Source organism: Sapajus apella, unplaced genomic scaffold, assembly GCF_009761245.1.
Source record: "Sapajus apella isolate SASKATOON/1434 unplaced genomic scaffold, GSC_monkey_1.0 scaffold70, whole genome shotgun sequence".
Classification (NCBI taxonomy): domain Eukaryota; kingdom Metazoa; phylum Chordata; class Mammalia; order Primates; family Cebidae; genus Sapajus; species Sapajus apella.
The window spans coordinates 7943547-7960685 of NW_022437010.1; the positions used below are offsets into that span (position 1 = coordinate 7943547).

General features: G+C 49.5%; 1 protein-coding gene and 1 long non-coding RNA gene across 7 annotated transcripts in view; both read left to right on the top strand.

Annotated features, from left to right (window-relative positions):
* The first annotated feature begins 673 nt into the window (after positions 1-673).
* The window catches only part of SLC22A23 (solute carrier family 22 member 23), a 186726-nt gene continuing 170260 nt past the window's right edge, over positions 674-17139 (top strand). For 2 of the 6 annotated variants that reach the window (XR_004260379.1, XM_032250064.1), the window contains exon 1: positions 674-1406. Coding sequence is in view for 5 of the 6 variants with exons in the window: in XM_032250064.1 (XP_032105955.1) it covers positions 753-1406 (654 nt within the window). In the remaining variant the exon portion in view is untranslated. The remainder of the gene's footprint in view (positions 1407-17139) is intronic. The other 4 variants (XM_032250060.1, XM_032250062.1, XM_032250063.1 and 1 more) reach the window with 4 other exon arrangements.
* Positions 12692-14621, top strand: LOC116531343. Its single transcript, XR_004260381.1, has 2 exons — positions 12692-14036; positions 14349-14621. It is a non-coding gene; the product is annotated as an uncharacterized LOC116531343 (long non-coding RNA).

Sequence of the window (17139 nt, forward strand, 5' to 3'; positions counted from 1 at the left end):
AGGCGGGCCCGGGGTGTCCCGTTTCCCCCGCCCCCCGCCCCCCTCCCTTGGATCCCGGGCGGCGGCAGCGCGTCCGGGCTGGAGGGGGCGCTCGCGCGCAGGAGCCGAGCGCAGCAGGTGCCGCGGTTACCTCCACCTCGGCGGGGGGAGAGGGGGCGGGCCGGGGGGCAGGGAGGAGGGGAGGAGGAGGGAAAGGAGGAGGAGGAGGGAGGCCGGCTCCAGGAGCCGGAGAGCGCGGCCGGCTCGGCAGGCTGGGTCCGGAGCTCGCGGCTTCCGGGAGGCGCCCGAAGTCGGAGAAATACAGCGCGGCCACCCGGGGAGCAGCAGCAGCTGCCCGCACCGCCGCCCGCACTGCCGCCCTCAGGGCCCGCAACCACCTACAAGGGCGCGGGTCGGGCGCCGCGCCGGCTCCTCCTCCTGCCGCGGCCGGCGCGGAGCAGCGGAGAACGGCGGGTTCGGCCGCCGGCGCCCGGGCCGCGGAGCCGATGAGCCGCGGCGGCTGAGTGCCCGGTCGGCCTCTGCCCGCCTCTGCCCGGCGCCCGAGCGGGGCCGCAGCGCCCGGGGCGCGGGGTCCGGCGGGTGACATGGGGGCGGCCTGACGCACCCGGGGCCGCCGAGCGCTCTCTCGAGCCGCGGGCCCTCCTAGGCGGCGGCGGCGGCTGCAGGCGCCTGGTTCGGCGCGCTGTGCCCGGGGCGCCCGCGGAGCCTCCGCCGCGCTCTATGCGCCTCTGCGGGAGCCGCGGGCCCGGGCCATGGCCATAGACCGGCGACGCGAGGCGGCGGGCGGCGGGCCTGGGCGGCAGCTGGCCCCGACCGAGGAGAACGGCTCCCTGCCTCCCGGGGACGCGGCGGCCTCGGCGCCCCTCGGGGGACGCGCGGGCCTCGGCGGCGGCGCGGAAATCCAGCCGCTGCCCCCACTGCATCCTGGAGGCGGCCCGCACCCTAGCTGCTGCTCGGCGGCAGCGGCCCCGAGCCTCTTGTTGCTGGACTATGACGGGTCGGTGCTGCCCTTCCTCGGGGGCCTGGGCGGGGGCTACCAGAAGACCCTCGTGCTGCTCACCTGGATCCCGGCGCTGTTCATCGGCTTCAGCCAGTTCTCGGACTCGTTCCTCCTGGACCAGCCCAACTTCTGGTGTCGCGGGGCAGGCAAAGGCACCGAGCTGGCGGGGGTCACCACCTCAGGCCGGTGGGGAGACATGGGCAACTGGACCAGCCTCCCCACCACCCCCTTCTCCACTGTCCCCTGGGAGGCCGCGGGCAACCGGAGCAACAGCAGCGGTGCGGACGGAGGCTACACACCACCCCTGCCATCCCCTCCGGACAAGGGGGACAACGCCTCCAACTGCGACTGCCACGCGTGGGACTACGGCATCCGCGCCGGCCTCGTCCAGAACGTGGTCAGCAAGGTAAGGGCCGCGGCCGCCCGGTCCCTCCGACCCTCTCCATGCAGACCGAGGTCCAAGCCCTAGGCAGCTGGAGACCCAAAGTCCCCAAAGTGGTAGTGCTAGACTGTGTGTGCGGGCATTCCGCATTGGCTTCGTCTCCTTCCGTCCCCCAAACCGCAAGCCTTTACTTGGGCTTAAAGGGAGCACCATAGCCTTTCCTAGTTTGCACCCAAACTCCTGTCCCAGTACGCGGATGGAAAGCGCGCCCTTCCCCCCACCTTCAGGGTGAGGCAGCTGACCTGTCACCAGCCCGCCCTGGAGGACTCGCCTTGTTCAAGGTTTCGGGGGGAGCCGGGACCACGGCTCTGTACTGCCCGGAGAGTTGTTCCTGAGTCTCCCACAAAGCAATAGTTTCCCATCTCACACTTGATTCTGACACAGGTAAAGCCCCCTAAGAAACAGGAGTGAGAGCCAGAGAAGCGAAGACTTCTGCAGATCTCCAGCCCGCAGCCCATGCTCAATCCTCCCCAAAGATATCTGACTTTAGACTTTGGTACCCTAGTGTCTCCTCCAGTGTTTTCTCAGTGCTCCAGTAAACATCACTTCAGTATGGGAAGGAGGCAGAGAATATGTCATTTGGGTGTTCCCAGGCCGTCACCGCTCTTACACAGCAGCGGCTTTTGGTTGAGGGACTGAGAACGAGGTGTGCTTTAGCTGAAACACACACCTTGTCCTCTGAGTCGTGCAGCTAAAGCTCCCTTGCAGAGGTATTGCATTGTGTGAAATGTAGCAGAAGGGAGCTGTGAGGCAAGTGTGAAGGCCTAAACACAGAGAGTGGGCAATGGTGGGCACTCAATGCCCTAGACAGCTATAATTTTATTCTTAACATATAAGAGATGTCAAGACACTTGTAGTTTTGCTCCTTCTGTGTTTAAAATAATTAATTCACATTTTAAAGTACATAGAGACTCTCCCTCACCCCTACTCCGGAGAGTTTTAAACGCTTTGTCTAAATGTGAGTTTGAAATTGGACAGTTTCAAATAGTCCGTGTGCATGTAACCTCCTCCCCCCATGTGCATTGGTAAACAGTTGTAGCTCATGGATGTGTAAGATGAAACTCTTACATCATCATAATCATTGTTTTAATCTTGTACCAACCTGGCCAGAAATGCTTTGTCCTGTGGGAACTGGCTGCCTAGGCTGCCCCTTCTGCCCTACGAGGTAATGGGGAAGGTCCTTCTAGCTGGGTTCTTCTTGATCCCACCGACCCCCGCCTTGCTTTCTAAAGGTGTTTCTGTGACTGTTTTCCCTTCACGGAGGGCAATTTTCTTTTTCGGTTTAGCAGCACAGAAAAATTAATGTGCTGCTAATTAATTATTTAAAAATTAATAAATCCTCAGTCTGTCAGACATACACAATGACTATTTAAATCATTGTGTATGTCTGACAGACTGAGGATTTGGCAGCATTGTTAAGTATTTTAAGTCCCTTTCTGGAGCACAGGGAGAATAATGGATCAAAGTGAGTATGTGTGAAGAGTGCTCTGTCCTGGGGTCAAAGCAGAGGTGAACTTGAAAGTGATGAGGTGGGATACAGTGCCATTACCTTGGCAGTGAGGACCCAGGAAACAGCTATTCACACTCAGCCATGCATGGTGGGAGGAGAGGACAAAAATAGTTTTTAAAAGCAGACTATGGAGGCATATTGGAGAGCTGGGCAGTTTTTCTAAATTAGCACTCGAGAGGGGCGCAGACAGCACTCATGTGTGTGGCATGTTTTGGGCAATGCTTGATGACATGTTGCAGTTTCTGGGCCAGACTGAGAGGGAAAACCTGGGAACAATAATTAGAGACACATTTTCTTATACAGTAAAGCCTAGAAAGGACGTATTGATTTTCGCAGACAAAAAAGATCTAAATAAAGGACTGCTTTCCCAGTGTTCTGTGTGTTTCAAGCACATAACAAATGCTTCAAAGAGCTTTTCAAGCACATTTTGGCACGTTGGAAGGCAGACTTTTCCTATGCTGCTGTGTATGTTGAATACCGTATCAGAAGCACAAATGTGAGGTGTATACTATGATGAGTGCCGGAGTTCTAGGGGCCAGGTGCCTGTCAGCCCGCGTCCCAGGTAGAAGCAGAAGTGGAAGGAGCCTTTGCCTTCTGTCAGTAGATGAAAGCTTAGTGTCTGAGATGTCTTTTGTGCCTCCTTCCCGCTCCATTCCATGAGTGTTCCCTTGCAAATAATCCTCATGCCGTCTTCAGTATGTATCCCGTATTTAGCCTATAGCCTTTAGCATGTGTGTGCCCCTGCAGTCTATGCACTATTCTGTCCCTAGGTGCCAGATAGGGAGAGGAAGACAGAAGAGCCACCAGGCACAGTTCTGGACTTCCTTCTCATGTGGCTGCTGATATCCAAGCACCCACCTACACATGCAAAACTATCAAGCCAGTTAGAATCCCAAGTTATTGTAGTTAAAAGGGATCTTAGGGCTAACAATCCTCTCTCCCCTTCTGCATGATATCCCTGACATGAAGTTACCCATCCTAGTTTGAACACTTCCATCGATGGGAAGGGAGTGCTTTGTTAACGAGGCAGCCCATCCCATAGTTGCTCTTCCTTGCAGAGAGGCACACTTTTTGGTAAATAAAACTCAGGTTAACTCAAGCCTATTTGTGCTGCTTGTTCCTCAGAATAATTTTTTTTTTTCTTAAATAAAAGATGTTTTCAATAGCTTCTTTCCTGGCTGAAAAATCTACGGTACTTAAGCAATTCCATACATGCAAAAATTTGCCATACTTATCCCTCTGCTTGGCATGCGTGTCCCTTACACATAGCACCCAGAATGCAACCCAGCCAGGCCGTGTGTGTTGGAACCCAAAGAGGGGACCGATGGATGCTGTCCTTCATCTCCTACAACCTAGAGTTGATGCCTTAGACTTTAACTAGACATGACGTGCTTCCATCTCCAGATCAAGATCGCCCAACCCCCCACGTCCTTTTCCTGGGAGTGGTGGATTAAGTCAGCATTTTCTCAGTTCTAGGCTCATGTAGCATGGCCATGACTTAGGTTTCATCTTAATAATTTTGAGTTTCTCGATCTCTCCTGTTAGGATCGCTTTTGTTTTTATTTTTTGCGTTGGTCCTTGTTATCTATACCAGAATTTGCATTGCAGAATCTGCCATGCCTTCAAAATAATGACAACAATAATATCACTTTTCTTTTGTGCAGCCCTTTATAGTTTATAAAATATTTCATATATATTATTTTCTTTGAATAATAACCCAAGGCCAGTCTCCAGTATTTATTTTTATTTATTTATTTATTTATTTTTGAGATAGGTTCTGGCTCTGTTGCCCAGGCTGGAGTACAGTGGTACGATCACAGCTCACTTTAGCCTCCACCTCCCAGGCTTAAGTGATCTTTCTGCCTCAGCCTCCTGAATAGCTGGGGCTACAGGCATGAACCACTACACCTGGCTAATTTTTATTTTTATTTTTATATAGAGACGGGGTGTCTCTATATTGCCCAGGCTGGTCTTGAACTCCTGGCCTCGAGCAGCCCTCCTGGCTTGGCTTTCCAGAGTGTTAGGATTACAGGTGTGAGCCACCAGCCAGCCTCATAGCAAGTGGTAATGATGGATTTTCAGTCAGTGAACACACATTTGAGTGAGCTACCAGCCAGACTAATAGCAAGTGACAATCATGGATTTTAAGTCAGTGAACACACCTTTGAGTGTGCCATGTGTTCTACACAAGAACCAGGCACAGATGTTCCTCTCCTTAGGAGGGGGTTGTGTCTTGTGTCCAGATAAACCCCTCATCCCTTGGAAATATTGAAAGTTGAAAATGCATTTAATACACCTAACCTATTGAATATGCTGGCTTCTCCCAGCCTACCTTAAATGTACTCAGAACACTCACATTAGCCCACAGTTGGGCAGAATCTTCTCACACAAAGCCTATTTTATAATGTCTTGAATATCTCGTGTAACTTATGGAATACTGTACTGAAAGTGAAAAACGCAATGGTTGTATACTTCGAATACTCATGCAACCATTGCGTTTTTCACTTCTGGTGAATAAAGCGGCCCTTACTGATACGGTTTCTATTGAGTGCACATTGTATTCACACCATCATCAAGTCGAAAAATCATCACCTCGAACCGTTTCAAGTCAGGGACCATCTGTGTTCAACTTTCTGATGATTCTCATAAGCTCTGCATTTTCTCTCCCAGCTCTGTGAAAGGTATTGTCAGTGCCTTGCAGAAAAGAAGAATCAAATTCCTTCCAAGTCACATAGACAGCAAGGTTTGGGGATCTAAGGACTGCAGCTCAGCTCAGTTGCTTCCCTCTCCCACACCAGCATTCCCTGCGCAGCCCAAATTCTCAGATACTTCTGAGATTTTAGTCAACAAAGTTAAAAACAAAAAAACTCCATGGACTTGCAAATATTGCTCTTAATCATTTGCACTGGCTGTGTGAGGTAGCTCATGCCTGTAATCCCAGGACTTTGAGAGGACTAGGTGGGAGGATCATTTGAGATCAGGAGTTCAAGACCAGCCTGGCCAACGTGGTGAAACCCCATCTCTACTAAAAATACAAAAATTAGCCAGGCATGGTGTCACACACCTCTAATCCCAGCTACTAGGGAGGCTGAGGCAGGAAAATTGCTCCAGCCTGGAAGGAGGAGGTTGCGGTGAACGAGATCACTCCACTACGCTCCAGTCTGGGCATCAGAGTGAGTCCTTGTCTCAAAAAAATAATACTTTGCACAGTGTATCCTACATTGTTGTGAGTGAATCTGTTGGTTTCTAATACTCGTCACTTTCTTGAATAATCTCTAGAATTTTGCCAATAATCCATGCTAGCTGACCTGCCCAAGCCCTGTCTTTTTCTGTATTTGAAGTACAGGATATTTGTCCAACTCCAATCTTTTGATAGTATTTCTTCTGTTGTCAAGAATTTGCAAAGATTTCTGACCTTTATCCTGAAAGTTGCTTAAATATCCTGGGAAGTAATTTGTATCCTTTTTCTAGGGCTAAAGACTAGAAGTTATTTAAAGTAACTTTAGTACAATTTAATTAAGACTAGAAATAATTATATCATTGCAACAGTAACACTTTTAAAAATAGCCCACAATTCTATGATCCTAGTTACCATGTAACTTTTTTGAAATGCTTACACACATACCTGTTGAAATGCCTTACACTTTTGAAATGCCTTACATGCATACCTGTTTTTATAGTTCTAATAAAAGTGTTCATCTAATGGAATCTGCTATTTTCTCTTGACACCTTATCAAAAGAATTTGTCCAGTTCTTCCAAAACCCTTTAAATGCATAACATTTTTGCCAATTTATTAAAATTTCTTAAATTCTTTTTCTAATACTGAACTGACTACCATGAGGTCATCCCAGTGGTGGCTTTTGTCTAGCATATGCAACAACAGCGAACATCTCTAGGCATATCTATTTTTTAAAATTGACTATAATAGGTAATACATGTACATGGCACAGAACGCATAGAGTAAAAGTAACATTTCTTTCTGTCTTTGCCCCCAGTTTCCCTCTTCAGAAGCAATTGTTACCAGTTTCTCACATATCCTTCCAGAAGTGTTCTACTTTCATTTATATATTTTGTCTCAGAAACACTAGTGTATTCTAAACACTGGTGTGTGTGTGTGTGTGTGTGTGTATGTGTTTTGCCTTTTTATGTCTGCATAGTATTCCATTGTTAGATTGGGCTGCCATTTATTTAATCACTTACTGAGGAAGCATTGCGTTTGTTTCCAGTCTTTGCTGCTATATTCACAATATGTAATGAAATCTTGGCATGCACAGACATTTGCACATGTGCAAGAAATTTTTAGAAGTGGGAGCATCAAAGTGGGCTGCATTTTTACGTTGATAGGTACTGTGAGAGTGTTCTCTGTAGAAATCTGAGCTATGTCTACTGCTAGTGTTTGTGGACCTGTTCCCCACACCCTCCCTGACCCAGGGGGTTATCAAATGTTTACATATTTTCTAGTCTGATGTGCGAAAATTTATATTTGGTGGTGGTTGTGATTTGCACTTCTCTTATTATGAAGGAAGTTAAACATCTTTTTTAAAGTTTTTGAGCCATCCGTATTTCCTATTCTTTGAACTATCTCTCCATTTCCTTTGCCTTTATGTGTGCATATATGCTGTGGGGAGCATTATTTTCTTATGTATTTATAGGTGCACTTTATGTGTGATGTAAATTAGCCCTTCTGGATGACTTGCAACCATTTTCCTGCTGTTTGTTTTTTTAAGTTTTGTATATGACATCTTTGTTATGCAGAAACTTATGGTTTGGTTAGAGCTGTATGAATCAGTGTTTTTTATGCTTTCTTATGTTAGATTTAAGGCTTAAAAGATTCCTGGAAGACTGGGGGGAAATCCTATGTTTTCTCCCAATATTTTTTCGTTTTTGTTGTGTTTTTGAGATGGAGTCTCACTCTGTCGCTGGGCTGGAGTGCATTGGCGTGATCTTGGCTCACCGCAACCTCTGCCTCCTGGGTTTAAGCAATTCTCCTGCCTCAGCCTCCTGAGCAGCTGGGATTACAGGCATGTGCCACCACATCTGGCTAAATTTGTATTTTTAGTAGAGATGGGGTTTCTCCATGTTGGTCAGGCTGGTCTCGAACTTCCGACCTCAGGTGATCTGCCGACCTCAGTCTCCCCAAGTGCTGGGATTACAGGTGTGAGCCACTGCACCTAGCCTTCTGCTAATATTTTTATGATCTTATTCTTTATTTTGGGGTTGGAGATTTTTGCTTTGCTTTTACTGAGGTATTAGGATAAATTGCTGCAAAGGTCAGAGGATATAACCCCCATTTCATGTTATGAGCATGTTTGACTTGCTCATAACAATGTCCTAAACATTTAATTTGGCAGTGGCCTTTATTGATGCAGGGATCAGAGGCTAACCAGCTGTTAAACAGCCTTTCCTCCTCCTTTTGGGAGGCAGAAGTCTTCTCAGGTCCTAGGTCTCCCTCTTCAGCTTCCTGTTCTGAAACATCCACAAATCTCTCCCTCTCCATCTTTCTTTGTCAGTAGCATTTTTTGCAATGTGCCTTTATTTTGCCCTTTAGTTCAAGGTAGGATTGAGTCAAAAGTTGGTGTCATTTAAAGACAATTTGGACTTTCTGAATCTTTGTCTTTTGCCACAAACTGGTGGTATGTGAGAGCCAGCTTGGCTTCTACTGATGCTGAGCCCACTGCACGAGTCCATCCAACTTTGCATTCAGTGGTGTCATGCTGGCAGCTTGACATTCACCATGGTGGGAGCGTTTATACCGTGGGAACTGGCAAACAGTATAGATCAGGGTTTGTTGTTGTTCTTCATAGAGCCAGTTGTTAAATATTTACCACACTAGTGAGTGTCACCCTGGGTCACTTTGAAAAGAAATTTTTGGCTAGGTATGGGGGCTCACGCCTGTAATCCCAGCACTTTGGGGAGGCCAAGCAGGGTGGATCACCTGGGGTCAGGAGTTCGAGACCAGCCTGACCAACATGGTGAAACCCTGTCTCTACTAAAAATACAAAAATTAGCTAGGAATGGTGGCAGGCTCCTGTAATCCCAGCTACTCAGGAGACTGAGGCAAGAGAATCACTTGAACCTGGGAGGCAGAGGTTGCAGTGAGCCAAGATTGAGCCCCTGTATTCCAGCCTGGCGACAGAGACTCCATCTCAAAAAAAGAGAGAAAAAAAAAATTTTTTTCCTCCCTCCTCCTTTTCACGGATTTGAGTACCTGTTCTGAGCTGAGCATTGTGCTATGTGTTGGGGACACAATGATATGTGAAAGTAGACAGCTCAGGTTCCATAGAGCTTAGAGACTTCTGGGGAAGGCACACCCTAGCTGATCAAATAATCTTTTAATTACAAACTGAGTTAAGTGTGTGGAAAGAAAGGGAATTGAGAGACTAGAACAACAACAAAACCTTGGCCTAGACAGACTGGTCTATGTGAGAAACTGACATCTGAGATGAGATCTAAGATTTGAGCGGGAGGTGGAGAGAGAGGTAAAAGAGGAAAGAGGTGTGTGTTTTCCAGAGACAGCAAACAGCATTTGCAAAGGCCCTGTGGTGTGCAGGGCCTGGAATTGATAGCAATTGTTGTAGGAATGGGGGGTGATGATGGCTTATAAACCATGCTAAGAACTTTTCCTCTAATTTCAGAACAAAAGAAAACCATCAAAGATTATTAAGTGGGATAAGCGATATGGTACAGTCAGAATTCATATTTTTGAAAAGACTTCTCTGGCTGCAGGGAGATCTTGTGTGGTGGGGAGGGGAGGCTGTGCTGAATGCACCAAAGAAAGCCAGCAAGGCCTGTAGAAGATGCGGAGTTATCCCAGTGCTGATGGGGAGGCAGACACTCTTGGGAGATACCAAGGAGATGCCCTTAGCCAGCTGAGGTGAGGCCTTGGGAATGGAGGGCGTCAGTGGAGGGCATGTGGGGTGAGAAGAGGCCCTGGGCCCAAACACTGCACATGCAATGGAGACGGGGCTCTGCAGCCACCCCTAGGCAGAAGGGAGGGAAGGCCACTTTTGACAGGGAGAGGCAGCCTGACCAGAGGCTCTGGAAGAAACTGGGCCTGTCTGTGAAGCAGATATACTGGCCTGCACAGGGGTACTGGGGATGAATGGTGGGAAGTCCTACGGGAAGTTCAGAGGCCAGGCAAGGGGGTCTGAGTCTGTTCCCGATGCTGTCCATAGAAAATATGGGCCCTTTGGAGTGTTCTGGCGTTTTCTCTTGCCCTCCTACTCAACAAGGGAGGATACTAAGTAAATTTCTACACAGCTAAAAGACCCAGATATGTGAAATCATAGGGCTAGGATTTACCTTCAAATTCGGCCGGCTTTGCCTTTGCTAACTGCCTGATCTAGGTAAAAGATTGTCCTGGGCATGGCCATGTTTAATACGATCATGTAGTCAAAGCCTTCAGTTTAGATGAGAAGGCTGAGCTGGAGGGACATTGGCTTGTCCAAAGCCACCAACCTATTACAGTTTGAATCCAGTTCTCTTTGCCCTCTGCCCCAGAGTGGCCCTCACCAGGGGAGAGGGGCCAGGAAGGGCTGTCAGGGGCTCCCACCCTTTGTGACTTCTCTCTGGTGCTGGCCTTTCAGAGGTGACCCTCCTGTTGTGCTTGAGAATTGTGGTTGCTGTATGTTTGGATCACTGGACAGTTCTGCTGTGGCTTTGCATGGGTGGGCTTCTGTACCAACACCTCTCTGGGCAGATGTTTCTATTCTCTGCCTTCTGAGCCCTGCTAGTCAGCTCCCCGTCTTGTCTTGCTGCTCTTAACACCACAGGCCCAAGAGACAGAAAATAAGATGGAAACCTGCCCACGTCGCTTCTCTGCTTGGAGCCTTCCATGGCTCCCCATTACTGTGGCACCCAGCAAGGCCTGAGCCCCATGCCCCTTTCCTCTCCTCCCCTGCCACCCCTCCTTGTTGTAGGTGGTATCTTGTGTATGTTCATAGTTCCCAGCCCGATCTCTCTCACTGCCTTGGTGCCTTGCTCACACTATTCCACTTTTCCGAGCCCCTTGCCTCCTTCCTTCAGCCCCTTGGTTCCTGCTCATCCCTCAGGCCAGCTCAGTCTCCATCTGAAAGATGGCAACCAGCTGTCCCCTTATCCAAGCCCTCACTGGACCTTGGTTGGAAGGATGTCTGTCTCTCTCCCCGCTACTGAAGGTCTTTGACTTTATGAGGTCGACACCATAAATGTCTGAGCTCAACTGAACTTGATGTCATGAAAAGGGCAAGAGTGGCCGGGTGCGGTGGCTCACACCTGTAATCCCAGCACTTTGGGAAGCTGAGGCGGTGGATCACCTGAGGTCAGGGGTTTGAGACCAGTCTGACAACACGGTGAAACCCCGTCTCTGCTAAAAACACAAAAAGTAGCTGGGTGTGGTGGTGTGTGCCTGTAATCCCAGCTACTCAGGAGACTGAGGCAGGAGAATCGCTTGAACCTGGGAGGCAGATGTTGCAGTAGGCCGAAATGGTGCCACTGCACTCCAGCCTGGGTGACACAGCACAACTCTGTCTCAAAAAAAAAAAAAAAAAAAGAAAGAAAGAAAAGAAAAGGGCAAGAGTGTTTGAGTTTGGCAGGCCTGGCTTGCAGCTCTGACTCTGCCGCTTGTCATGGGTCTGTCTCCTGGAGCATTACGGCACCTGTTTCCTCAATGGTAGAGTGGGGTCAGTACTGCCTGACCTTGAGCTTGAGGGCAGTTGTGAGGACACAGGAAGAACACTGGGAAGTGTGCCCCACCCCCACGTGCCTGGCAAACAGCCCCCACCCTGAAAACCTCAGGTGGCTCTCTTCCTCCCCTAGGTGGGGTGAGGACAAGCTGGATGAGTCATCTGAGAAGCGCTTTGAGGGGGAGGAGCTGAAGGCCACACCTGGAAGGGCGATGTATTCCTTGGGTGCTGCCAGGTGTCTGCCGCCTTCGCCCAGAAACAGATGATGTTCAGAGACAGGTGTGCCCTTCTGATAGGAAGCCTGCATCCAGGGGGTTGGGAGGAGTGCCAGCAAAAAGCACCCTCCACAGGGCGAGTTCCAATCTGAAAACAAAACAGGTGACCGGGCCACAGAGCTTAGAGAGGCCAGGATCAGAAAGGAGGGAACCTTTCTGGGTAGCCAGGGCTCTGAGGTCTGGAGAGTGGGGCTCTGCCCAGCGTGTCACTGCCTCCCGGAGTTCTCAGGCCAGAAATCTTGAGTTTATGCCATTTAGTGCAAGATGAGCTTCTTGTGTTTGAAAGCCTGGCTTGGGTGTGCTGCGTGAAAATACGGATCAGAGAGAGTGGAATTTGAGAGAAGAGTTGATGATGACCTTGAGCCTATAGCAGCGGAGCTCAGAGAGCAAATCCAAGGGCGAGTTGAAAACTGGAGACAGCGCTGGGGCCCCTTCCCACCTGCAGCTGAGATTTTATGGGAGGCCATGGACTTTGATCTCAGCACTATAAAAACCTTGATCTTCTGCAGGCTGGGGTTTACTTGTTTTGTTCTTTTGGTCTTTACGGATGAGCAGATCTTCCTCTGCACAAGTGACCTAGAGATTGACAAGGGCCTGTTTGTCTAGGAAAGGGCAGGGGCTGTTGAATGCATGAAGTGGTTTCCTCTAAAATAAACCACTGCTGTGAAAGGACACTGCCAGCACTCACCCGCCGGTGGCATCTGCATGGTATCGTATCCCATCAGACCTCGCTCTGGACTCTTTTTGCTACAAGTAACAAAAACAAATTTAAATTACATTGACAAAATGTAAAAGGAATTTCTTAGAAAGTTGCAGGGCAGGGGGTGGAGGGTGGGATCTGAGATCACCAAGTAGAGTGGGAGCATCTTTTAGGAGCCCCGCTGCCGCTGCCATTCCTCTCGGAAGCCATGTCTTCTCATCCTTTTCTCCATAAGTGACTCTGTTCCCGCTTCAGACGGGCTTCGCCTGACACTTTTGCTCATGTGGTCCTTGGTCAAGCAACGGCCAACGCAGGCCAGCATCTCTCTGTCCAACTCCAGCTTCCTGAGTGCAAATCTGATGCCCAGCATGGCGTGGGGTGAGGAAAAGAAGGTTTTGGAGCAGGGAGTGAGGTTACCTAGGGCTGGGGACTCCTTCTAATGGTGTGACAGGATGTGGGTCTGGCTGTTCTTCAAGCTGGGGTGGAAGGGGCTATAGGCAGATGTTTTTGGCAGTTAATTGAGGGTAATTGAGCATTGATGATTTAACCACTAAATGCTTTAAACAAAGTATTCTTTTCCTTCCCAGAGTCTCGGGATGTAACTCACCTGCTGGCTACTTGAGCTGAGTGTGGAATTAGCAGGAACACATCTCCTAAGGCTTCTCTTCTAGGAATAATTAAACATGGCCTTAGATGTTAGCTGCAGATCACCCAGAGAGCTTGGAAGGAGCCGTTGGACAGTCACCAACACAGTGCTGCCAATTGTCACTCCCACCCCGGCCTTCACACAGGGCCAGTCTCCTGCTTTCCAAACATTTCTTCTAATCAGGGCCAGCTTCATCATTCACAGGTCCCCGTGGGCAATGAAAATGCAGAGCCCCTTGTTGACAAGGCGTGTTGTCACCACCGCAGAGCTGGGCAAGGGTTTCCTCAAGCTTTCCCTGCCGGTCTTCCTTATTTTTCAGTAACTTCTCTGCCCCTCCTTCATTGTATTTTGTATCTTTTTCTAGATTTCTTTTGGCAAAAAGCAACGCACACTTTTTGAGGACCTGCTTTTCCCAGAGAACAGCTTCACAAAGCCCTAACCAATTTGGTTTAGGATGTTTGGTTAGTTCAAGATGCGCAATGGCATGAAGGAGCCCAGGAGCCCTCCTCCATTTGAAAACACTGCTCTCTCAAAGTTAACGGTTAGTGTCTGAACTTTGAGAGAGCGACGTTTTCAAATGGAAGAGGGCTCACTTTACCTGAACAGAGAACCAAAGAGCTGAGTCACAGAGATGTGTGGCTAAGGATGTGAAGTCATAGGAATGCTAGTTTAGTGTTTATCAGGTGTTTTGTTTTGTTTTGTTTTGATAAAGTGGGGAGGAGGAAGGTGAGTCCTTTATATAATTTAATTCAACTAGCTAACAGTTGTGCTTTGTTTCTTAGAATCATTTTAGAAATAGGTGCAGGCCGGGCATGGTGGCTCATGCCTGTAATCCCAGCACTTTGGGAGGCCGAGGCAGGTGGATCACGAGGTCAAGAGATCGAGACCATCCTGGTCAACATGGTGAAACCCCGTCTCTACTAAAAATACAAAAAAATTAGCTGGGCATGGTGGTGCGTGCCTGTAATCCCAGCGACTCAGGAGGCTGAGGCAGGAGAATTGCCTGAACCCAGGAGGCGGAGGTTATGGTGAGCCGAGATCGTGCCATTGTACTCCAGCCTGGGTAACAAGAGCGAAACTCCGTCTCAAAAAAAAAAAAAAAAAGAAATAGGTGCAAAGGAGGTAATGCCAGCCTCAAACAACCACAAGCATCCCAGTGGTCACATTGAATTATGGACGGGTTATGCTCTTAGCATCGTAATTTGCGTTATGGAGCGTTTCCCCCCAGATTAGATGAAAAGCTGTCTTTTGCACGTGTTTACAAGATGCTGTACAAATTGGGCGCCCTTGATTGCTACGTGTTGAGGAACTCCACTGTTTTCAAATGGATATACTTTATCGTCTGCAGTAAGTGGATAGTCTTTGTCCTACTCTTTAAAAAAAATTGTATTTATTTGTAATTGTGGTAAAACTACAAATTATAAAATGTACTGTTTTAGCCATTTTTCAGTGTAAAGTTCTGTGGCATTAGGTACATTCTCATTGTTGTGCAGCCGGCACCATCATCCATCTCCAGGACGATTCCATCTTCCCAGACTGAAACTGTCCCCACGAAACCCCAGCTCCCCATTCCCCACCCTCCAGCCCCTGGCAACCCCATGCTACCTTCCATCTCCATGAATTTGCTTACTCCAGGTACCTCCTATAAGTGGCATAATGCAGTATGTGTCCTTTTGTGACTGGTTTATGTCATTTAGTGTGATGTCTTCGAGGCTTTTCCGTATGGTATTGTGTGTAAGCGTTTCCTTCCTGCCTTAGACTAAGGAATACTCCATTGTGTGCCTGTGCCGTATTCTGTTTCTCTGTTCACCCATCAGCAGACACTTGGGTCGCTTCCACCCCTTGGCTATGGTGTATGTGCAGCTGGGAACTTGGGTGGCATCCTCCTTCTCAAAGACAGTTCTGGACAATCCCTGCATCCCTCCCCTGCCTTCCCCTTCAGAGGCGATGCTGCAGACGCTTGCGTGGTGTCCCTGGTCTTCCTCTCTGAACATCTGCCCTGGGCTAGTGTTACAGATGGAGAGAAGATCGTGTCTACCCTGGAGAAGGGAGCTACTGGTGTAGCCGGAGGCAGCTGGGAAATTGAACATCCCTGGCGTGTGGCACAGGTCGAGCAGGGCAGGGCATAGGAGCTGAGGGTGTGGGGGTGAACTAAGCACACCCCAGGAAGGCAGGTGCGGTGCACTGTGAGGTGCTCTGGCCCAAGAACAGGATGAGGTGTAGAGGAGTTGCTACCACCAGTGGGCAGGGAAGCCCAGGGGGTGGTGGCATTTGAGCCATCCCCAAGGAGGGCTTGGGTCTGAGCAGTGGAAAGGCTGGAGAGAGGGCCTCTTCTGTGAGGAGCTGATGAAGGCGGTGAAGGGACATGTGCAGGGTGCAGAGAGGACATGGCCTAGAGGAGGACATGGGTCCTGACCCTGCAAGGAATCAGCCTTGGGCATAGCTTGAATTTTTATCTACCAGTAGACAATGAGTCTCCTGAACTTTGTAAGCAGGGAAATGATAGAAGAACAAGATTTTTGGACTTGATGGGAGAAATTCAAGAGAGAGGGGCTTGTGTCCACCCAAGGGGTCTGTCCACAGCCCCTCAAGCCAGCCCCTGAGGCGCTGTACCCCCAGGACACACCCGAGTTATTCAGTCCCTCTTGAAAGCCACCTTAATGAGTCCTCATTACAAAACACGGCCTGTGCTACCCAGGGGCCGCAGCCCTCTTCCTCTTGACATGTCTGAGCTCCTGCAAAGTATCTCCTCTGCCCAATGCCCAGTGCCCCTGCCTCCTCCAGGCCCAGCCCAGCACCACGTGGTCTCTGCCCTGCAGGTGGCTGTCAGGTTTGCCTGATGCCAGACCCCACAGAACTGTTCAAAGATTTCAGTTGGCCTCCCTGGGTAAGTTGCTAGGGCTGCAGAGTACCACATACGGGCAGCTTCAACAGCAGAGATGTATTTCCTCACAGTTCTGGAGGCTGGAAGTCCAAGACCAAGGTTCAGCAGGGTTGGTTTCTCCTGAGGCCTCTCTCCTTGGCTGTCTTCTCTGTCCTCACACAGCCTCTCTCTGTGTGTGTCTGCATCCTCATCTCGTCTTCTTATAAGGACCCCAGTCAAATTGGATCAGGACCCACCCTAATGGCTGCATTTTACCTTAATACCCTCTTTAAAAGCCCACTCTTGAAACAGAGTCCCATTCTGAGGTCCTGGGGGTTAGAGCTTCAGTGCATGAGCTTTGAGGAGACAGTGCAGCCGATGACAGAGCTCCAGCATGCACCCTGAGTAGGGTAGCTGTGATCTGTATCTGCACCCAGGATGTTCCCTAAAGCCCTGGGCCTGTGTATTCCGTAACCTGCTGGACTGGCCCTCTCCTGTGGCACCTGATCTTATCTTTGCCTTTTCCCTAAATCCCAGTGTTTTGGTCCCGGGATACTGTCGCTGAGTGGCTCTTTATCACTCCCCTGCTTCAGATCCTCTGTGGCTCTCCATGACCTTTAAGATGAAGTTGGGCCTGGGTGGTGGGGTTCAATGTCCCTGTCTGCCTCTATCCCGATCTTCCCCACAGGGACCCTCAGCTCCACCCACCAATTTGTTTATTTCCCAAAAAATGCTCTGTCTTCCCCATGTTCTTCTTTCAGCCTGGAGTCCACCCCTCCATCCTCTTGCCTCCTGCAGACCTTCTTGGCTCCCTCTTCCTCCCTTCCCATTTCCCACCCCTGCTGTCCTGGCCCAAATATATATCCTCAGCTCCTGGGCCTAGCAGGTACTTAATAAACACTTCCTGCATGGTGCCAGTAAGGAGGCGGTGAAAGGGCTTTGCTCTCATCTGGGTGAGACTGGATGGTTTAATTCTAGGATGACAAGAATTAAAAGAAGGGGACAGATTCATAAGTCAGCTCAAACCTAAAGTCACATT